The following is a 22,059-nucleotide window of genomic DNA, read 5'->3' as shown; positions in this document are numbered from 1 at the left end:
ACACAGATACAAATATACACAATGGCGTATCTAGGGTGAGGCGGTGGTGGCGGTCCGCCCCAGGCGGCACTATTTTGGGGGAGGACAAAGGCATTCAGATAAGGCTTGGCTTGCTTTCGTGGATTTTCGGGGATGGGCAGAGAAGGAATAGGACTCGGGCAATGTCCTCTTTTTTTTTGTGCTGGCAGCTGTCCCCCCTCTCTTCCTATTATTCCCTCTCTTTCTGTCTTGCTCCTTACTTACTGAAAACCGTGACTTGAAGAAACGGTTCACAACCTCTCTTTCCTTCTTTCACTTAGTTGCTTCCCTGTGAAATGGATTCAAAAAAGAAAAACACTCTTGCGAGAAATGCCCTTTTTCTGACATTTTTCTATTTCAAAGTGCAGCGGGATGGAGAGAAATAGAAGGTTTGAAATATGAAAAATAAATACATAACTAAAAAAAGCAAGACAGAGTGGTTGCAAAGTGGCCAGATTGGTTTTATTTACATCCAAATACATCAGCATCACTTTACAGAGTTTGCCAGTGAAGTGCTACTTTTGTTTTCTCGTCTTTCTTTGAACAGCATTGTTGTCCCCAGGTAGGAAAGTGTACCATTCCTGGAGGTACTGCAATACCTGGTTGATGGGTGGATTGGAAAACAAAATGTGTACCACGGCTCTGTGTTTATGGCTGTGGTCTTTTTAAACCATACTGCTTACGTTTTGTAAGGATATAAGCAATGGACATTGAAACGGTACCCTTTAGGGCCCTTTAGTCATGTCCTTAACTTTTCAGGTAAAACCACCCGCTGATTTCTGAATAGTGAGTGAGAGATCGTTAAGGTAACCATGTTGTTTCTGCTTACATTTCACATGCTTTACTTAATCTTGCATTCCCTATGAGTGGTTGCTTTTCCTTTTTTTTTTTAGGCAGCATATTACTCTTATCAAGCGCATCATTTGAATTGAGCCACATCCAAGTGTTTATAGCGGGCACAATTAGGTTATAGCTGAAGGCAGTGCGAGTTTCTCTCAGTGGGGAAGTATGGTGTTCAGTGTGGGAGAGGATGTGGCACTATGGCCAGAGCTGTCGAATATGGAACTGGGGAACTGGGTTCAGCCTTCGTGACCAGTCCACCAGACCACTCTACTGAGGGAGCACATTCCCATGCTAGACCTTAGAAGGCCCCACTAGACCTTAGAAGGCTTGATGTCTTAGCACAAGCAGGTGTACCCTAGTGGTGTCAATTGTGGGTTAACCTTGAAGGCCTGTCCACCACAATCCATACTGAAGTTCATCTCCAGTCTTGCAGGCAGGCCTACGAAGCAGCACACCCTAGAGCAACAGTGATCCAGTCTCTGTGACGATACTACGTGTCTCTCGAACCTCTTTCAAGTGCACGCCGTCCTTTTTCCCCAGCAACCCCCCCTCCCCAGGGGCGGCAATCTGAGGGATAGCCCCGGGCGCCACAAGCTCTAGCTACGCCTCTAAATATACAGAAAGCAGAACCCTTCAAGTAATGGGATGCTCTCACAAACTCTGTTAATCAGTAGCAGCGTTTCAAGAACGGAATCATCTCGGTGCTGTAACAACCACCGTTTACTGACATTAACTATCATCAGACTCAAATGACTAGCCAGAGTGAACACCCATTGTCTAGATGGAATAAAAAAAGATGCTATCCTACTATTCGCTACCCACGAGGGTGCCACAAATAGCCGGCATATAACACAGCATCAGCTCTAATAATTATTAGTGAATGTAACATGCTTGAGTCAGGATATTTTCTTGTATTTGAATCTCTGCACAGAGTAGGCACGTTTGGAAACTTACAGACTGCATTGGGAAAACATTATTCCTTATTAAGTGCGATTATTAAGCTCTAGAGTGAGACATCCATCTGCAAGTCTGATTAAGAGTTGCAGAAAAAAACGTTGTGAATTAGGTCCATAATAACTAGATCTAGTTAGTAAAGGTTCTGAGAACATCTTGCATTCTCCTCCTTGCTTGTCAGGCACCTCAAACCGTAGGCTGTCGAAAAGTTTAGAGTAATTTAAAGAGCACTGTATTGTACAGTGAAAGACTTCCCCTCTATTCACTTAACTATCCTGAGGTAGGAACTATTCAATTCATGAGTGCTCGCACTTGGGTGCAGCCAGGAGCCTTGTGGGGCAGGGTGAATTGAAGTATACAAGAGGGTTTAAATTGGATGAGGGGGTTCAGTCAGGGTGGCCCTGTATGCAGATGACCTGCTGATATTCTTGATGACCTAGAAACTTTCAGTCTCCGAACACTCCTTAACATCTTTGGGGAAAATTCAGGGCTCTTAACACAGCTAAATCAATGAATTTTGCTGGCCACCGCCTACCCCCAGAGTCTAGGTTAGGCAGCCGACATCCAGATTGCCTTGCATGGCTTTCACTATCTAGGAGATCAAGTTACTCCAAAAGTTAAGGCTACATGGGAAAACGTGGTCAGCGCTACTTATGTCATTCCTGAGCAGAGCCGCTATTTTAAAACTCTGTCACTCCCCAGGTTCCTATACGAGTTACAAAACTACCAGTAAAACATACCATGATCCCTCTACCAGAAGATTAATGCAGTTCTCTGCAGCTTCCCCGTTCGAAGGTGGCATTGTGACAGCTGTCAAAACGTACTACAGAGCCTCACACCTAACCATAATCAATGAGTGGTGGTAAGACACCTCTGGTATGACTGAGCGGTGGGCATTCCATGGCATACCAATTCAAACTTTACTTTACAATGGGCTATGGCACTCCCAACAGTGTGGCTCTCCATATGTTATGCCCTTTGTCCCTTTCATTTGTCTTTTTTTGCTTTCACCAAGTATTGTATCATGTTCTATACATGTAACTTGTCACGCAAAACTAAATAAAATGTGTTATGAAAAAAGCATCCACAAGAGTAAGAAATCGTGCATGGGACTCAGACAACAAAAGTAATGGTTGGACTCCTCAAATCTTTCAAGAAAGATCCTTTTAAAAAGACAACCAGAAAATGCTGTATTTTAAAAACTTATTTTGATGTTAGGACTGAAATGGAACTCCAAGGTGGTATGGGAGGAAACCTTCCCAAGTAAAGTTTGTTAATTCATGGAGAACAGTACATTTTGGTAAGTCTTTGATTTACAGAAAACAATAGGATGCAGACGGTTAGGTACTCTGTGAATTCAGAGTATCGGGAACTGTGTCGAAATTTCCATTAAATTAACATTAAAAAACAAGCATGATAAGAAGTAGCAGCAGATGTTGTGGACGAGAGTGCGGGCGGAGGGATGATGGGGGGAGTTGTGGGTGGGCAAAATAAAAAAGACTAATAATGAAAAAAGAAAATTACCTGCAGCTGCCTGCATTGCTATATTCTGCTCCTCTTCTCCAGGCACAGGCTCCCTGCCTGCACTAGGGCCAATCCTGAGACTGCTCTCATGCATGAGAACAGCTTCAGGATTGGCCTGAGCGCCCTCAATTTGCGCTCACAGACTGGGAGTCTCTGGCTGCTCTCTCCAACCCAGCAACGCAGCTGGGTTGAAGAGAGCTTTTACTGCGCATGACGGTTTGGCGAGCATGAGACAGCTTGTCAAACCATCAAGTGCAGAGAAGGCAGAGCACCTACCACTCCCGTCTGTGCCTGTCACCACCAGGCCCCGCCCCCAAGACTCGGCAGGAAAGGAAAAATAAAATAAATGTTTATTATTGTTTTATTTTTTCTTTCCTAACTTTTTTGTGGGGCAACGTTTCTCCGCCATAGTGGAGGAGCCGTCGGTAATAAGTGGCTGGGGTATAATAGGTTCCTACATATCAGACAAGGTGACAGGAGACATATAAAGTGTTCCCTGGAGTGCAAGAATTGCAGCGCAATACTTACATCCTTAGAGGTTGTATAAGGAGAGTAACTCTGGTTTCAAAGCTGCTTGACTGAATGCAGGTCAAGCGCAAAAAGCACAGGCGGCAACATGGTAGACTTTATGTTCGCTATTAATGTCCTGTGCTCAAACCCTTATTCACCCCAGCAACTAGGGTGGCCACCTGCCTGGTATTTTAACAGGCCTAACCTCAATTTTTAAGTGTGTGCCAGTCCAAAACCCCCTAACATTTTTCAAAAATAAAATGAGAAAAAGTGAAATCCGTTTTTTCTTCTACTTTTGAAATATAAATCTACAACAGCAAACACGTCATAACCGATTTGAGAGCTGTGTAAATTATTTCTAAACGACTATTAAAGCAAACACATTGATTACTGTCAAGTCGGAGAGAATAGGGATTTTACACAAATTACTTTTCTTTCAGCACGTCGCCCGTAAGCAATATCAAAAAGTAAACAAATGGTCAGTAGTTTTTTTTTTTTTTTAAACGGTGGCACCTCTACCAGCAACAAAAGGGAGGCCAGCAGGGGAGGGGATAGCCGATTAGTACAAAGAGGCAGATAGGTCTCTGCAGCCAAGAGGCAACAATGTCATGACATTCTCGGTGAGTTGTCCTCAGTTTTTTTTTTACTTTAAAATGTGTGTTTTACTGTTCGTTTGGTTACAAGTTTTTCTTTACCTATTCGTTGAAGCACGATTGAAAGTTACTGAAAGCCCAGAAACACAGGATGATGAGCTGACACAGAGTTTCTTTGCCCTCCTCCCCCCATGCTGAGATTATTGCCCTGCCCGTCGTAATACAAAAAAAGTGCTATGATGTGGCCTGCACTGGCCACATCGTAGCACTTTTTTCTGTGACTTTCAACCATGCTGAACACAACACAACATAGCTAAAAGACATTCATATTGTCAATGCCAATAGTTCGGGCGTTGCCACGATCTATTGGCTTTGCCAATACTTGTTCGGCGTTGACGGGGTCTTGCTGAACAAATGTGGCGGTGATAGTGGGAAACAGCTGAGGAGCTTTGAAGAGAAGCAAAGGTGTGGCGTAACAACAAAAGCTGGCGACAGGGGAACTGGGGAACCAGGTTCGAATCTTGGGGCCAGCTGAACAATTTGTCATTCTGGGCAAGTCACTTACGGTTCCTTCCCTCTGCCTGCGACAATGAATGTGTCATTGTGTAATGTAACTGATGAGCACTTAAAGCACTCCAATATCATTGGCTAGTGTTAGCACTATGGCAAGATGGAGGACGGAACAAGCTCGCCAATAACATCAGATTATGCACAAATGAAATAAAGGCAGCAGTGATGAGGGAGGTAGTGGGGGAAGGGGTCAAGCAGGGAAGCAGGAGGGGACGGGGAGAAGGGCAAGCAATGATAGGAGAAGGCGGGAGGAAGCACTCCAATACCATCTGCTTGTGTTGGCGCTATGGCAAGACGAAGGACAAAGTGAGCGCTCCAAAACCATCAGATGGTGCAAAAAAAATAAACAAACAAGTGCTGTTCATATTTTAATAACTTTTAAAGAAACGCCTGCATTTTAGTGGTGTGTGTGTGTGTACGTACAAAGGGGGACTGCCTGAAAACACAAGTTCTTCCCAATGGAGTGCTTGAAAACAAAGAAAAAAATTGCTGCGCAAACCAAGTGCAGTGTAAGGAGACCTGAACTTGTTCCATGCGCTACGGGAGGCTCAAACACGAGAAGAGGGCATGACGCCTGCATGCTATGACGAATGGCAATAACAAAGAAAATGAGAGCGACCCTGCAGTTTTCCAATAGTAGGAGATGGGCGGCATGTGAGCCCACAAAATGTAAGAAAAAAATGTAAGTACACAAAATTTAACAACACAAAACATCTCCTTGAGACAGCGCAAGCGCTGTCTAGCCGAGACCTACCCAGGGTAGCCAAATAAAACTCTGTTTATTTAATAATCAATGACAATTTTGACAGCTAGCAACCACATCTTAATTGATTTCACTTGTTTGCTGTTTTCAAACATTTCAAAATTTTAGAGCAGGTGGGAGATCAAAAAACAAAAACAAAGTCGGGAGAATGCATTTTTCCCATTGACAGACTGAGTAGAGGTAATCTGTCTGGATCAGTCTATTGGCATGTACGGTGACAGAAAACAAGCATTTCATTTTTAGCAGTTTAATAACAGCACAAACAAAAACAGAACTCTTAACTTTTAGTTTGTATGCAATATGTAAAATTGTCCAAAGTTAAATGTTGAGGCTTGTCGCACCCTCTTATCTCGCCCTCAAAGAATTAAGGGCAAATCGTTCTGGCTCAGGATATATATTTCCAAGCTTAAGCTGCCTTTTTTTCTAGCAGATCATGATTCAGCAATCCGACTCGGGTTTCTGCATGCAGGAACTAGCCCTGAAATTAGTAGTATCCCACCTGAATCAGAAGGGATAGCATGGTATGTGTTTTAGGTTTAGATTTCAAAAATAAAAATAACCTATATATTTTTTTCGAATTATTATTATTATTTTTTTTTAACTGGCAGGGACATAAAAGTACAGGCTAGGAGGGCAAAAACACAGCCAGATGACAACCCCTGGGGCGACGTGTGGCAAGGCTGACAATGAAGTCTAGAGGAGTTTTTATATTGATTAATTATATGATGAATCACGGGGGGGGGGCAATGCGAGGGATACTTAGATATTGTACAGAAGCAGAGTTAAAAGTTATAGTTTTTAATCATTTTTATTCAACAAAAAAACATTATGATCTATGTATTATTGTTAGCCATATAAACTTGCATCAAATTATTTTCTTCCTACTGTTTTATGTACATTTATGCATTTGAACGAATGCGAAATAAAGTTTTGTGATTGATTTAAATTTTTTAATGTAAGAATATTTTTATTTACCTCAAAATAATAATGTCAGGAATGTGAATTACTCATTTAACTCCTTAAAAAGCATTTTACTTGACGTTCCCGGATAGGGAACATAAAGTGAGAGACCACGAAATAAGAGTGGTGGACATTAAAATAAAATGCTGGCCTTAGTTGTCATAATGCGATCTGTCTACTGTAAAACATAAATAGTATATTTTCAACTGATTTAATATGGATGGGCATGTTACTAGTGCCAAGTATGAAACAAGACACTATCCAACAAAAGTTAAGGAAATTTACATCTGATGCTTTTACAAACGTTGTTTTGGAAGGAGCACATAAAAAGATAAACATGAAGACTACACATTAAAAGTACTGCACAGCAAAACATGAAACGGGGTATTTCAGAAGTCATTTTATGAAATAAAACATTAACAATGAGTCCCTTTTCCGATTTAGTAATGACCAGTTTTGAAACAATGACTTCCCTGATAATATTACATTTAGCTATCATAGCATTTGAGAAGCAGTAGACAAAGCCGAACGCGCGCTGAGAGAGGCCGAGGTGGCGCGCCCCGGCCGCCCCAAACTGCAGGGTAGGCTTTGCGAGGCGCGTGAGGCAGTGGCGGTGGAAGTTGAGCGACTTCGCAGCTTCGATTATAAAACGTACCTGACTAAAACGCACGCCGAGGGGGATAAGGCTGGGACGCTGCTGGCCTGGTTAGCGAATCCTACTCGACACAGTCAGCCCATCTTAGCTTTGCGGGACGGGGAGGGCCGTGTAGGCACCACACAACCAGCCATTTTGGAAGGCTTTCGGTCCTATTATGTGCGCTTGTACAAGAGTGCGCTACTAGCACGGGGCGAAGAGGTAGAGGCGTACCTGGACGAGTTGCGTCTACCACGATTGGACCAGGAGCATGCAGATGCCCTAGGTGGCCAAATCGAATTGGCGGAAATCAAAGGAGCTATAAAGCGGATGGCCCGTAATAAAACCCTGGGCCTAGACGGCCTCCCCATAGAGTTTTACGGCCAGTACCTGGAGCAACTGGCTCCCCGGCTTCAAACTGTCTACAATGAGGCCAGGGACAGAGGACGGCTCCCGCGCTCCATGCGCGAGGCCATAATGATCCCCCTACTAAAGCCACGCAGAGAGAGCGCTGACCCCGCGTCCTACCGGCCCCTGTCAATGCTCACTACCGATTACAAGATTCTCAGCACCATACTGGCGACCAGACTGTTGCGCCACATGCAAGAGTTGATCCACAAGGATCAATCTGGGTTTATACCCACCCGCAATACCACCCACAACATCCGGCGGTTGATCAGGCTGGTAAATGATCCCCCGCCCGAGGCGCGGATGCCCCTAGTACTGTCGATCGACATTGAAAAGGCGTTCGATAGCCTGGAATGGGAATACCTGTTCAAGGTGATGCGGAGATTCGGTCTGGGAGATAAGTACATACACTGGACGAAAGTGCTATATTCCTCGGCGAAGGCACGCGTCAAAGTGGGTACGTTGGTCTCACATCAGTTTGAGGTGGGTCGCGGCACCAGGCAGGGTTGTGCATTGTCCCCCCTGCTGTTTGCATTAGCGATAGAGCCCCTGGCGGCTATGGCTAGACTGGGCAACCATTTCGGCGGGCTGGATTTTAGAGGGCACCGCCACTATATATCGCTATACGCAGACGACCTCCTTCTCTTCCTGGAGGACTCCGACAGTGCGGTGAGGGGTGCGGAGAGGCTCCTGGAACGATTTGGAGGGGTGTCTGGTCTCCGGGTTAACTGGAGCAAGACCTGCCTGTTCCCCCTACGGCACGAGGAGGTGCAGCCCCCCGCTTTCCAGTCGATTAGATGGGAGCCTCACTGCCTCGACTATCTGGGGGTGCACATTTATCATGATGCCCCGGACTTGCTGGAGGGCAATATAGGGCGTTGCATTCGGGCCCTACAGGGGTGCATGTCTTTCTGGGCTACCCTGCCACTGTCAGTGGCGGTCCGCATATCCCTATTGAAGATGATCGCCTTGCCCCGCTTGCTATATTTCTTCCGGACCCTCCCAGTGTGGGTGCCTGGAGCGATCTTTAAACACCTCAAGTCTCTAATAATATCCTTCTTGTGGGGCTCGGGCAGACGCAGAGTAGCGCTCACGACGTTGACCCGTCCAAAGGACGACGGGGGTCTGGCGGTCCCAAACTTCGAGCTCTACTACTTAGCCGCGCAGCTGCAGTCTTTCACGCAGGAAATAGCGAGAGTATACCGTGGTCCGGAGAGTGAGAGGGACGCTGGCACTCCTCGCCATGTCCTAGCTTACATCGCCCTCCAGCAGAGGCTGGCACCTGGGGATCTGACCCAAGAAGAGCGTACGTTCCGCCTATGCTGGAACAGCTCGCAGAGGAGAGCTGGAGTCAGACACCCATATGCGCCCGAAATCCCACTGGGCATGGTGACGGCACTCCCTCATGGGGGTGATTGGTCGAGGCTGCAGTTGTGGGAGGAGGCGGGTCTGCAGGTGTTGGGGGACCTGTATGACGATGGTGTGCTGTCCCCGTTCCAGACTCTGCGGGATCGCTACGACCTCCCGAGAGGGGGTTACCTCTTGCATGCGGCGGTGGTGAGGGCCATACAGGCGCACTGGGGTGAGGGCCTAGTTGAACCCACAACGACACAGGTGTGCCAATATACAATGATGTCGGCTGGCACCTTCAAGGCAGTGATGTGCCTTTACTTGCGGATGGTGAGGGAGACACTCCAGCCCCTAACTGCATTAAAAAACAAGTGGGAGCTGGATCTGCAGATGGACATCCCTGACACCACTTGGGCGCAATTGGTGCGCAGAGCCAGAAAAAGCACGAGAAATGCGCGATTCCAATTGATATATTTTTATGTGCTCCATAGGGCATACCTTACCCCAGGAAAAATTAGGAAATATTTTGGAGCCGCGGAAGCTGCGTGCCCTAGATGCAACAGAGTGGGAGCGGACCTGGTCCACATGCTGAGGACCTGCCCAAACCTGCAGGAGTACTGGGAGGGGGACGGCGACACGTTGAATGACGTAGCAGATAGGGACCTACAATACGACGCGGCCGTTTGTATACTCCACTGGTTCCCTCACACGCCCAAGAATAAAATGTCCAGCAAGTTTATAGACATGGGCCTTCTCCTAGTTAAGCGAGAGGTGACGAAAGGGTGGAAGTCGAAGGCGGGGCCTATACACCGGCGATGGCTAAATGAATTTCTCAAATGGGCGGCTAGCGAGAGCACACTCAGGTACCAACTAGCTCACCGAAAACCGGACGACCGGGCTCAGGCGGCGGCAATGGTATGGGAGGTGATGGTGCAGGCCCTGCGAGATAGCCCAGCCAGTGGGGAGGAGGGTGAGAACTCTGAGGAAGCAGCGGACGAAGTCGTACCACTGGCCCCCCTGCCAAGCACGCACGATTAGGGATTGCTGCATTTTTCCTGTTACCCGCCACACATGCTATATGTTCCTGACTAGGCGCAATAGGGAGGGCACTAGGGAGGGCACTAGGGAGGGGTGGGTGGAGGGTGAGTTTCCAAGTTTAAGGTTTTCTGAAAGTAGATTGTAAGTTCTGTAGGTATTTAGGGGAGCAGAGGGACAGCGATCAAAAGCGGGCAGCGGGGTTCTTCACCGGAAGTATGCTCCTGACAGTTTCGTATTAATGTGCCATGTGTCTATATGACGCCGCCCGGCCTCTGGGATGTGGGCAGTACGGCTGTGTATACTACACGGATTAATGATTAAGGGGAGGACGGGAAACCTGCATTATTGACATGCATCCTGGTTGCTGTACGTTGTACTTGGTCCTGCAATAAAAATGGTTTGACAAAAAAAATAGCATCTGAGAAGCAAAACTAGTTTTAAGTTAACAAAATATTTTATATTATCAGAAGAATCTCCAAAACCACAAATTACAGAGCATTAGCAATAACTTCAATAGTAACACATACCATAACTTGGTAGATTGCTAAATAAAAATATCTAGCACAATACTGAAATAACTAACCAAGTGTAAGTTTGATAAAAGACACGCTTCTGACTAAATGACTTCTACGCACTGGGATAAGTTTAGGTTTAGAATTTTATTTCTCATAATAAGTGCTAGATTCAAAGTGAATGAGATAGAAATCTAACATCAGGCTTGCTCACACTGGGCCAGATGCACGAACTTCAAATTTTGCATTTCCTAAATAACGAATCCTAAGAAATGCAATCCTAGGAAATGGAAAATACAATGTATAAAATAGTGATTTCCTAATAGTGATTCCTACAGAGTAGGAATTGCTATTTGGAAATACCAAAGCATTTGTTCCTATGGGCTCAAAGGCTCATAGAGATGAATGGTTTTGCATTTTCTACTTTACGATTTCCTAATAGGAAATCGGCAATTAGGAAATGCTAAAGCGAGGGGGGACTATCAACATAAGCCACCCCATTGATGAACCCCGAAAAAAAGTAGTGCAAATATAAAGTGCACAAATGCCCTACGGACAGGTGTGCGCTTTATACCACTTTGAAAAAAAAATAACATTTTGAAGTGCTTTTTTTAAAATTGCACATGTTTCCCATGGTAATTGAATTTCCTAAAAGACCATTTCACATTTAGGAAATGCTTTGTACATGTGCTTTTGAAAATGCAAACAGGAAATCCCTTTTTGTGATTTCCTATTTGGGTATCACAAAATGAAATTTCTACTAGGTATATGGAAAGGCCATTTTGCATTTTTTAATGGCCCGAAATACAGATTTGGTCTGTTAAGAAATGCTAAATGCTTTCGTACATCTGGCCCACTGTTCAAGTCAGTTAGGACTACAGGCTCAACTAAACAACTTCTCTTTCCAGGCTGCATGAAGTGAAACTCAGCTAAGACTTTAGCTGTCTAAACAAAAACAGGGGTTTCAAAAGCCCTGTTTTTGTTCAGTCTAATACCCATAGTGCCATTATTGCATATTGCCACAAACCCAAGTCATACGCAATCAAGCTAAACTAAAACTTTGGGCCAAATTGGTAGAGATATAATATACAGAATTTATGAATTGCAATGTAAAACAAAGCGGCACAAATACGTTTTTTTATTTCTACACAAACCAGATAATGCAAGCTTTTGCATTGTATATTAGCTGCTAAATGAACAGTCAAACTGCAGTTGCTTCCCTACTTTGATGTTACTATCTGATTCACAGTTCACAGACCGTTCACAAAATCGAATAACTGTTCTCAAAATGAGCAGAATATGTAAGAAATATGCTTAGAAAAAGTCAACAAATAAGGCAGATCGACCAATAAGTTGTTCGTAAAAAGTGTACGATTCTTGTAAAAAGCAATATCACGACTGTAAACAGTCTGATATGCTAGAAAAGGCGTCCTACCAGTAAAATAGCATGTAAAATATATGACAGTTGGAATACAACATTTTAAAATACTGTGATTACATGACAGACAAAGAAATGGGAACATCCCTGCACACTAGCATGCCCGAAAATGGAACTTACAAGCAACAGGTCATGGCTAAGCCTATTTGGATAATATCCTTGACATTAAATGGAAATAAATCTTAAAAGCATTAAACCACCATAAGAGAAACTACATGTTAAATTAGACTCAATGAAAAGACACCATGGAAGCAAAGACAATTTGCTCACGACGCGTAGCAACTGCGTACAAGACGTTGCCCTCAACAGAATATATTTCCCTAATTAAAACAAGCACTCAATGAAAAAATGGGTGTGCAAAGACTAATTTCTATGCAACTTCTCCCTCTCCCCCAAAAAAGTAATTCTGGTGGCGAGCAACACGTGTAGCCAAAGAAATCTATACTGCACCTGAATTAAAGTGTGTGTATGTGAAACCAGAGATCGTTGGATGCTTCAGCTCCCTCAGATTCGTTACGCAAACCTCCCATAGGCACGAGTATGAACTGGAAACGTTCAGCTGTCATCCCTATCACCAGCACCAGGTGGTGTCACTGATGCCATCGTTGGTTCCAGACCGGATTTCTGCACCCATATCAAAGCTGACACATAGAAAATTCAAAAACAGCATTTATTGCAGAAAGTGAGTCATTGCTAGTAAGCAACTATCATCAAAATGATAGTCTGGAGGTCTGTAAGGAACCTACTGGAGCTTAAATATCTATGAGAAAGAGCATTACTGAAGTTAAGTGACTTGCTCTATTACTGGATGGCTGCGATCATCGATTCCTTACATGAACCCCTCTCAAAGCATCCTTTCTGGCGGTGGGTCGAGGATGCACAAGAAGTTGAAACAAAAAGGATAAGGACTAGCACGACTGAAGCAATACTCCCCTCTCCTGTCCATGTCAAAGCAATATTAATTTGTAAAACAAACTGCACAAAGAACTAAGTTGCCCCTTCGCAAATATTCTAGACCGGTACCCATTCCAAAATAGACAAAGCTGCTGCTAACCATTTGGTAGAGTAGGTGTTGAACGTCAAAACACGAATGCAGAGTCTTGCCCACTATTAAGAACGTCTGACTTTTAAATTTCTCTACCAAAAGATATGTTTATGTACGATCTTCACCAGCTTACTGTCTTAATATCCACTGAAGAGTTTGTCATCACAATGGAATAAGCTCATTCTGTTAATATAGTGAAAAATCGCTCATCAAGTCTATTCTGGACAGCTGCTCCTCATTTTTTGAAGAATGAGGAAAATGAAAAACGAAGGCAAGAGTAACCTCAACGATGTGCAACTGGCCAAACTAAGAGAAAATGACTTTACCTTAATGTAACCTCATGCTTCGAGAAAGTCATAAAAAGTGAAAGACTGCAACTCACTGACTCTTTTTACCGGAAATAAAAATATACTCTTTCAAGTTTTCACTTGCGACTGATGGAAGACAACTTGCTCATAATGTCAGCCACAAGATTCTTCTTCCCCGGGCGAGACGAGCTGTGGGCCGCCCAATTTTCCTGTCTATGGCCCACTCCCAAATGCGTAAAGCCAAACTGAAGAGGGTTCACACTGCCCTGCTTGTTCAGATAAAACATTGCAATAAGTGTTGTCTTTTAAAATCTTTACTTGAACACTGAGCATAGTTTTCAATTCCATGACTGTCCTATAATCAATGGATTTCATCTTGGGAAAGTGCTTACTTATTGAGTTGTCGTCCAAACTAGCACCCTTATTCCTCGACACATGCGCCATTCACTACCGCCTTTTAATAAGGAAGTGGTCTGAAAGCAAACCCAAGACGTGTGCTTGACTGACTTATCAATCACTGCAAATGTGCAGCTGGGGATCACAATACCTTTCTTCAGATTGCCATAATGCGGAGTCCACTGCCTCCTTTAACCCCACCGAAAAGACCGGAAGTGTAGAAATGTCAGTGGTATCACAAATGTGCATGATATCATTAGGACTGGCATATGGCGAAGAGAAACCACAAATTCTAAAGCAACTGACTGACTTACATGCAGCAAACGGGTCTGAGGATGGAATGCCCTCTAGTCTTATTTCTGCATGTGAGGAAACATCCTTCTGTTTAGCTATTTTGAAAATGATTTGTGTTTGTTCCATAAAGGATCTTGTCAGAGTTGGATCTGACGCCAGTGAAGATGACAGGGCCGACACCATAGTGGAAGCCTAGGCTGACGGGCTGTAATTGGTGAAGGGGAAACACTTTCAACAGCTATACAGTGACATTAGCCAGAGCCACTGGCTCGATCGGATGCACCAAAGCGTGCTGCAAAGGGTACTTTGCCAAAACAGCAAATGTAGGTCTGAAAGGCCTCTATCTGTTAAGCAGAAGCCCTGTTAGAAGAAAAACTCAAGTAGGGAATGTCCTCTGAAGTAAGACACCAACTTTATATCTGTCAATATCTTGTGCCGCTTATGCGTGGGTAAGGAAATATGGTCATGGTTGAGATGCCTCAGAGAACTACTCCAGGAAAAAGGATGAGAGTGCTCTCAACTGCAGGACCTGGAAAATCACTTCAATTTCGGCATCCTAAGCAAGCTAGATACAAAAAATCTGTCAGTACCATATAGAGTCAGTGATAGCCTGTGGCGTCTGAAAATGATCAGGCCTATTGAGGGGCGTTAGGAAAGGTTCAGTTAAGGTGTAAGCAGGAGCACACATTCGTCAAGTGAAAGACTGAAATAAACAGGCTACCATCTACGATTCAGCAAAACCTTGAGTGATTTCCTTCTGCTCCTAAATTGAGTTTCTCATAATGAAACGTACGAAATCCAATTTAACATTGTTACAGTAACTATACTATCTTATAGATGGGGGTTGTGGAAAAGCAACTTTATTTATTTTGTTTGCTATTGTTATATTTTTAAATTGGCAGACTTCCTTATAGGATTAGATAAACAAATGCGCTCTTAAATATTTGATGAAAAATAACAATACATACTTTTTTCTAATCTCCCAAAAATCGCTATAAAACTGATATGTATAGTTTGCTATTTAGAATCAACTACACCCCTTCTCCAAGTACAATATGTATTTAAAATTAATTAAGTGCTATATTGTTATTTTCTCTTCAAAAACATAGATAACAAAACCATGATTGCTGCAATAGACAATTTGCTATAGACTGAATATGTTAGTTGTGTCATACTACTACAGAGTGCTAGTGGTATTCAAATTTGATTTATAACAATGTATCCAGAATTATATTTCAACACCATGGTGGCATCCATTGAAAGATATTTATATCATTTGTAACATGGGCTTAAAATTAGCTACAGCCATTTCACCAGCCTTATATTCTCCCAAAATTCACAATAAAGTACATATGTATAAATATTTACACAGACGGACACAAACATATGGGCTTTTGGTCGGCCCTTTTCATCAACTGGTCTGTTCAGGTGTCATTCACATTTTGCTTCCACTCACTTCACTCTTACTACAGCATACAGCAGAGATCAGTGGGTTGGGTCATTTCACTTCAGCCATGGGTGCTTTTCACTGAGTAACTATATGCTGCTTCTGCCCATGTGCACTAATAGGCAGTTCACATCAGTCCTTGGGCTGGTAGGCCAATCTCTGCTCCAATTTCTGCTGTAACTTATGTATTTTTTTATTTTTGCGATTGGTCATTTTTTAAAACCTTTTTTTGCAAACATATGCATGCCATCTTAGCGGCAGCATTTAAAAAAAACTTTCGATTACTTCGAAAATGTCTAGTTCTTAATGTATATGTTAAAGAAAATAAAACAGTCAGGAGTGAGAATGCCATACCTATTGGCTTAGTCAATCCTTTTTATAAATGTTATCTAAACATTAAGAAAATAAATCAGACTGCAGTTTGAAGCTCAGTATGACAAATGCACATTATCTACATACATAGCACATTCTGAGATTTATCTGCAGAATCACTCCCTAAAAAATATCTACAAAATAGAATTCCTGCAAAAGGAGTGGCTGTCGCCAAGTTTCGGTTCAAGAGCTGCAAAGTCAAAGAAATGTCAAAGTGAAGAAATGTAAACTACTGACACGCCTACCAACGAGCTTTTACAATCTATCATGTCAACCTCAGATTATTAAAGTAAACAAGATCAAGAGTAGTATGGGACAACAGCTTGCAAGGTGGAATCAGCTACCTTTTAAAGTGATTCTTACTTCTTAACTGACTTTTGAAAGGGTCATAACATTTAACAACAATTATAAGAAAGAAAGATGTAATTCTGTGCCTTTCTTCAAGTTTTATTATTGCTTATAAAGAGTCGATAAACACATTTTAGAATTCTGATGAATGTAAGACTTTCTAAGCAGTCATCAACCATTATTCAAAACCACAGAAATAAATTAGTATGGCTTTCCAATTAAATGAACTATTACTAATCCATTATAATCCATTATAGCAATTGTTTTAAAAATGCTTCGTTTTGAAAATGATGACTGGTGTAGACGTTTTGCATACCATTAAAACATGCATGTTTTCTTCTTGGGAACTATCTATTCATATTAAGTCACTGTAGAACCACACAAATCTGTTCACGCTAATCTGAAGCAAGAAAACAAAATCAAGTGATAATCTATAGTACTGCACAAATAGAAGAATCCTTCAAAAAGCGATTTTTACAATTTGTTTTTAAAACCCAAACATTAAGTTTGCAAGTTTAGGTAAGGCAGTTTCACAGTCACTGCTTGGCCACCGAGTCGTCTTCTAAACTGTGCTTTAAAAGGAAGTTTTAAACTCTGCAATCTACAAATTGCACTGACTGAATAAAGGTTTCTCTGAGGTTAACTAGCAATTTAACGTAATGTGTACTGTACAAAAATATAATTTCCGGCCTCTGTGGGTAAAATAGAGCCTTCAATCGGAGTGTTAGTTGATGTTTTTTGAGGAGCTCAAGATATGTATCTGACACTGAAGTACTTAGTATAGCGGTTTACAGGAGGAACCTTGGCCAACCTCTACCTCAACTATGCAAAGTCTAGGTTGGGATTCAGCAACCAATAAATGTGCAAAATCAGAGGAAGTTACAACTGGACCTTAAATTTAGTCAGGCCCTCCATACTTATAGCTCATTTATCCGGCAGACTAAGTTCAAATCCTGTAGTATCATGTCCCTTTCAAACCTACAAGTTTTATCTGCTCAATGTGGCAAAATAAAAGATGCTGGAATGTAGTATGTAATTGCGCACTCAGGCTAATTAAAACAAAACTTCTGGGTGTAGGTCTTTTTGAAAGTCGGATTGCTAATGTTTTTGATTGCCTCGTAAAACGCTTCCAAAACCACCTGGGGCATTTACTCTTTTCAATGGTAGAATCAAAATGTACTTTTAAAACTCAGATTTAGTATGGATATAGCCACCAAGATCCTCGTCACACAAGTGGCAGCAGAACAGATCATAACGCGAAATAACAATAACAATCTCACATTGCAATATATCCGAAGATCACACATGAAGGAATATTGTCGTCTCATTTCAAACTACAGGTTATGCTTTTAAGTGTTTTAACAGCTGTTAAAAAGGCAAGCATAAATAACCAAAAAAGATATTGTATGCACCATTCTGAGCTGAAAGAGATCAGGCTTGTTTCACAGTAAGACGAACTTTCTTTTGGCAGGACGCTTTCACTCGAGTCTATCGGACCTGCCCACGCACATATATTAGGCACGCTTTGAACTAGTGTCACAAGCTAAATGTGCTACTTTTTACATCACTGGAGCCCAGAAAATGATGTCCTGTGGTGGTAAATTGGTCACACACAGGTGATGGCTTAAACGAGATATTTTTGTGGATCAAACTGAAAGTTTTTATAGCGAGCTACTTTGAGTCTGTAAAACAAACAAATATATTTGCACGGGTTGTTTGCCTTCTATTAAAAACAGATGGAAGTAAATACCTTTATGTAGAAGCCTAGCACAAGTTATATGAAGCATGGATAGATACACCATCTAAGTTCCACTTATTTTTGAAAATAGGATTTTGATCATTTGACGAGAATAATACAGCTGTTTACTAAATACGAGTGTGTTAATTATATGGTGCTTTAAGCACTTGGACACACACATTACTATTTTCCTAAAACATACTAGAAAGAAACATTGCCCATAACTCCTTTGACATTCCAATTCCTACAAGCCCTGCAGACGATTTCAGTTTAAATTGGTCATTTTAAAATGGAAATTGCAGATGGTTAAATATGCCACGATTTCAATCAATGTTCATCAATAAACACTGCTTTTCGTGTTCACTTAGTAAGGTTTCTTGTGCGTCTTGATAAAGAATACATAGCTCTAGGCATTTTAGCTAAAGTACATAAAGCTATGAAGATTCGCTGGCCATGCAGTCTGGTTGTGGAGAAGAGCTGCAACAAGGTGATTAATGGAATGCTTGATATAATCTCAGCCACTTGCAATCACTTGGGGCCGCATTGCAGCCTAATGGTTTTCATCCACTCTAGACAAAGGCTGCCTTATGCAAATCAGAACCGATCCTGCATCTCATGGGAACCGTTCGTCCGGACTGACAATCAAATACCACCCCCATTAGCACGACCTGCCACCAGAATCATTTCCAGTGGTTTGGATCGACTATACGTTTCCAAGCTGCACATTCCACAACTGCAACACAAGGAGGGCCTATAGAATTAAAAACCGGCCACATAAAAGGACTCACGACTCGGAAAACAGATCACACGTTTTCACACTATTTTAATGCAGCACAGCTTGCTAAAGAAAGCGCATTGGTGTGTACAAACTGCTACGTTTGTGCACATGCTGTGAGCAGACTCACGCTGTACACGGCAGGAAACTAATATGTGACATCCTTCGGCTTCATTTAAAAGTTTTCATGTTCTCTTTTGCCTGCATTCGCCATCCTTTCCATAAACATACACCTTATGTAACTGGTGAACCTCCCGACCCCGAGCGCCATCTCCTTACTTGTAGATATTGCATTTGGTTGCCTCTTTACTGAAGCTGGACGGTGTGATGACTGCAGATAAATGTAACAGCCTAGGGTGGAAGAGGTGGTTAAGGCATATTCCATTTGTTTCCTCGAAGCAGAGAATGATGCTGGCAGGGTCAGGCACTCTAACTTCATCTGCAAATTTCATGTGTAACTCCCTGAATAGGAGTGCAACTTCAGGATACTTGTTGGAGCAGACTAGTGCTCCAACAATCAGGCCTCCAATACGACGCCTAACACAATAAACGATGATTACATATTAGAGGTATACAAACGTGCTCGATATGGAGTTACAATAAAAAAGAATATATCAATTCGGAAATTCGTAGTGAAGAGTCTTTTCTTAGGTAAGTAGCTGAAAGATGAGAAATTGTTACTCAAACAAAAAACATGAGCTGTAACTTTAAATATTTAATTGTATTGCCAGAGGTGACCATTGCAGTACCTCAAAGTATAGAAGTTTTAAATGGCAGGCATGTTGCAGCATTTCGTTTAGTCTGATCAATATGTATGGATTCACGACATTGAAGACTCAAAAAAATTGATGCTCAAAGCTGTGTTGTCCTATAAATGCGAGACATAGAGAGGAGAGCACTTCTCTTTGAAAATAGTATTGTCAAGCATGTCAATCAATAAGCACATGTATTAAGTTAAAGATTATAATTGTCCAACACAGGAATATGCTTACAGAAAAGCCTTCTTCACGTCAGACATCACAGTGTTTAAAAAAGCAAAGTAAAATTAATTGTTAAAGCTCCAATTTGTGGTGTACGCTATTTTGGCATATTAAAATGGACACTGAGGAACGGTCTACAAAATGTATTAATAAGGACCCTTGAAACATTAGCAAGACAATAAGGGATATTTCAGAAAAAAACTTTCCTGAAATTGCCCATGACTGTGTGGTAGTAGAAAAAACTAAATTCAAAAGGAAAGAACGCTGGTTGAGCTTCCTGAAATGCTCTTATGTTCAAACGAAGAACAACTGGAGTTACAGATGGTGGGTGTGTCTCCAAGGTAGGGCTCCTCTACCTTGCTGTAGCTGGCTGGACATGACCAGGATAAGATCTCCTTGAACTGGTTGCTTGCCTCTGTCTTGCCAGAAAGGACTGTCCAGAACCCGTACTTGCAAGCCTATCTTCTGCAGCTTTTTTATGTAGAGTCATTCCCTGTGGACAGAAAAAAACAATTGGTATTGATCTTAAAATAGTAAAAAAATACTCTTTCCCTGGAGACCTTGGAAGCAAATTTAAATTAACTATAAGTAGTTATCAATCACAACTGAAGGAAGAAAGTAAGACTAGGCTTGGTCCTCCATAAGCCATTGCCCTGGCTAAAAAGAAACATCACACTTGAATAAACTTGATACTTGCAGAGGCAGTAAGGATGCAACTCCCTAATTTGTATGTAAACACAATTCTTTCACCTGTAAGCGAATGGCCTTAATCAAATAGAGGTTGAGAAGCATTGCTTGTAAGCACTGTAGTAGTTGTAACATTCACCCTAAAGACTACTGAGCTATCTATTTCAATTTCCGGGCTTCCCTTCTCTCCTCGATCTAATGGTAGCACCAAGGTAATGTAAGAGCCCTCTGATGCTACCAATTGGCTCCGCTGGCACTGCCAACTGCCCTTACTAATTTTCAAAAAAATTGGCTAATGTTCAACTTTCGTTCCTCTAGGTGAGGTGAGTGGATTTTCCTTATGTTGCTCAACGATGAGCATAGAAAGCACAGAAAAATGTCAGCAGATGTCAAATGATAACCATATTGCTCATTAAATGGCTGCACAATGACAGCATAGAAATGCCAATGGTGATCAGCCATCTTGGTTTGGGCTGGCATGGGAAAGGAATGTTGAGCGACAATGTCCCTCCTCCCACTGCCCACACAGCATCACCCTGAGAGGGGTTGGGAGGGCACTACTGTTGTTTGAAAATGGTGACATTTAAGATAACGTCCATGCAATTACAGGTTCAACAAAACATTATTATTCACACATTTTCTCAACTGGTAATATTCCAAATGTAGTTACAGACATCAAAGGGTTCAAAAGAATAACAGTATATTTTTATATTTTCAGGTGACACAGTAAGTGCTTGTAAAACCATAGATCAAGTACACGCTAGACACTCTTAGGATTACTGGTTCTTCACACAGCCTGCCTCTAAACAGTTCTATGCAAACAAATCTGCCAGAAATTTCTCTGAGTGACAATCAAACACCACAAAAAACCCTACACCTTTGTAGCATCCCTGTGCCGTAGGTACCTGAAAAACAACTTCATGCTTGTCAGAAACAGCTTGTTGACTTGATGGGCGATATTATTCAGACATTCTAATTCATTGGAAAAGTTATACTGATAGATAAAATTCCTTTGACTGTAAAGAAGTCCCCTGTTTGGAGCGCCTGAGGAGACGAAAAAACGATGCACCTTGGTGGCCCTAAATCTTTCTGCCTCTCATAACTCTAGCTACCATATTTTTCCTTTAAAAAATTTGGACTTGCCGGGAATATCTTTTTTATCCTCGTGGAGACTCCTTTCACCTTAACAATAAGCAAGGAAATCAAAAGAACAAAACCCTGCCACAGCCAGGTTATTATGGATTATATCACTCTTTTAGGCAGCATAAGTCCCTAATACGACCAAGACAAATGTGTCAGGATACTTTCAAAGATCAAGGTACTCTCACCTCTATATGTAGGTAATTAATACAAAATAGTTCATACAATCCTATGGTATTTCTTATAAACAATTTCAATAAATACATAGGAACAAAGTAAAAAACCCAACATGTAGCGAACAGTTGAAATCTTCGTCCCCCTGTCAACTGTCATTCAAACTACTCATCCAAACCTGCTGATGGGTGGATGAACGTTCTCCAGTAAAAGGAAGCTACTACAGATCTGTCACATTCT

General features: G+C 42.1%; 1 protein-coding gene across 4 annotated transcripts in view; it reads right to left on the bottom strand.

Annotated features, from left to right (window-relative positions):
• Positions 1-22,059, bottom strand: part of HOOK3 (hook microtubule tethering protein 3) — a 1,476,018-nt gene that overhangs the window by 7,972 nt on the left and 1,445,987 nt on the right. For 3 of the 4 annotated variants that reach the window (XM_085636641.1, XM_085636638.1, XM_085636639.1), the window contains one exon: positions 20,175-20,311. In XM_085636641.1, the coding sequence (XP_085492767.1) occupies positions 20,175-20,311 (137 nt within the window). Of the gene's footprint in view, positions 1-19,533; positions 20,312-22,059 lie in introns of those variants that run through there. The other variant, XM_085636640.1, reaches the window with a different exon arrangement.

The sequence above is a fragment of the Triturus cristatus genome, chromosome 2_1, assembly GCF_964204655.1.
Source record: "Triturus cristatus chromosome 2_1, aTriCri1.1, whole genome shotgun sequence".
In the NCBI taxonomy this organism is placed as follows: Eukaryota; Metazoa; Chordata; class Amphibia; order Caudata; family Salamandridae; genus Triturus; species Triturus cristatus.
This window is presented reverse-complemented; position numbering and strand designations above follow the sequence as displayed.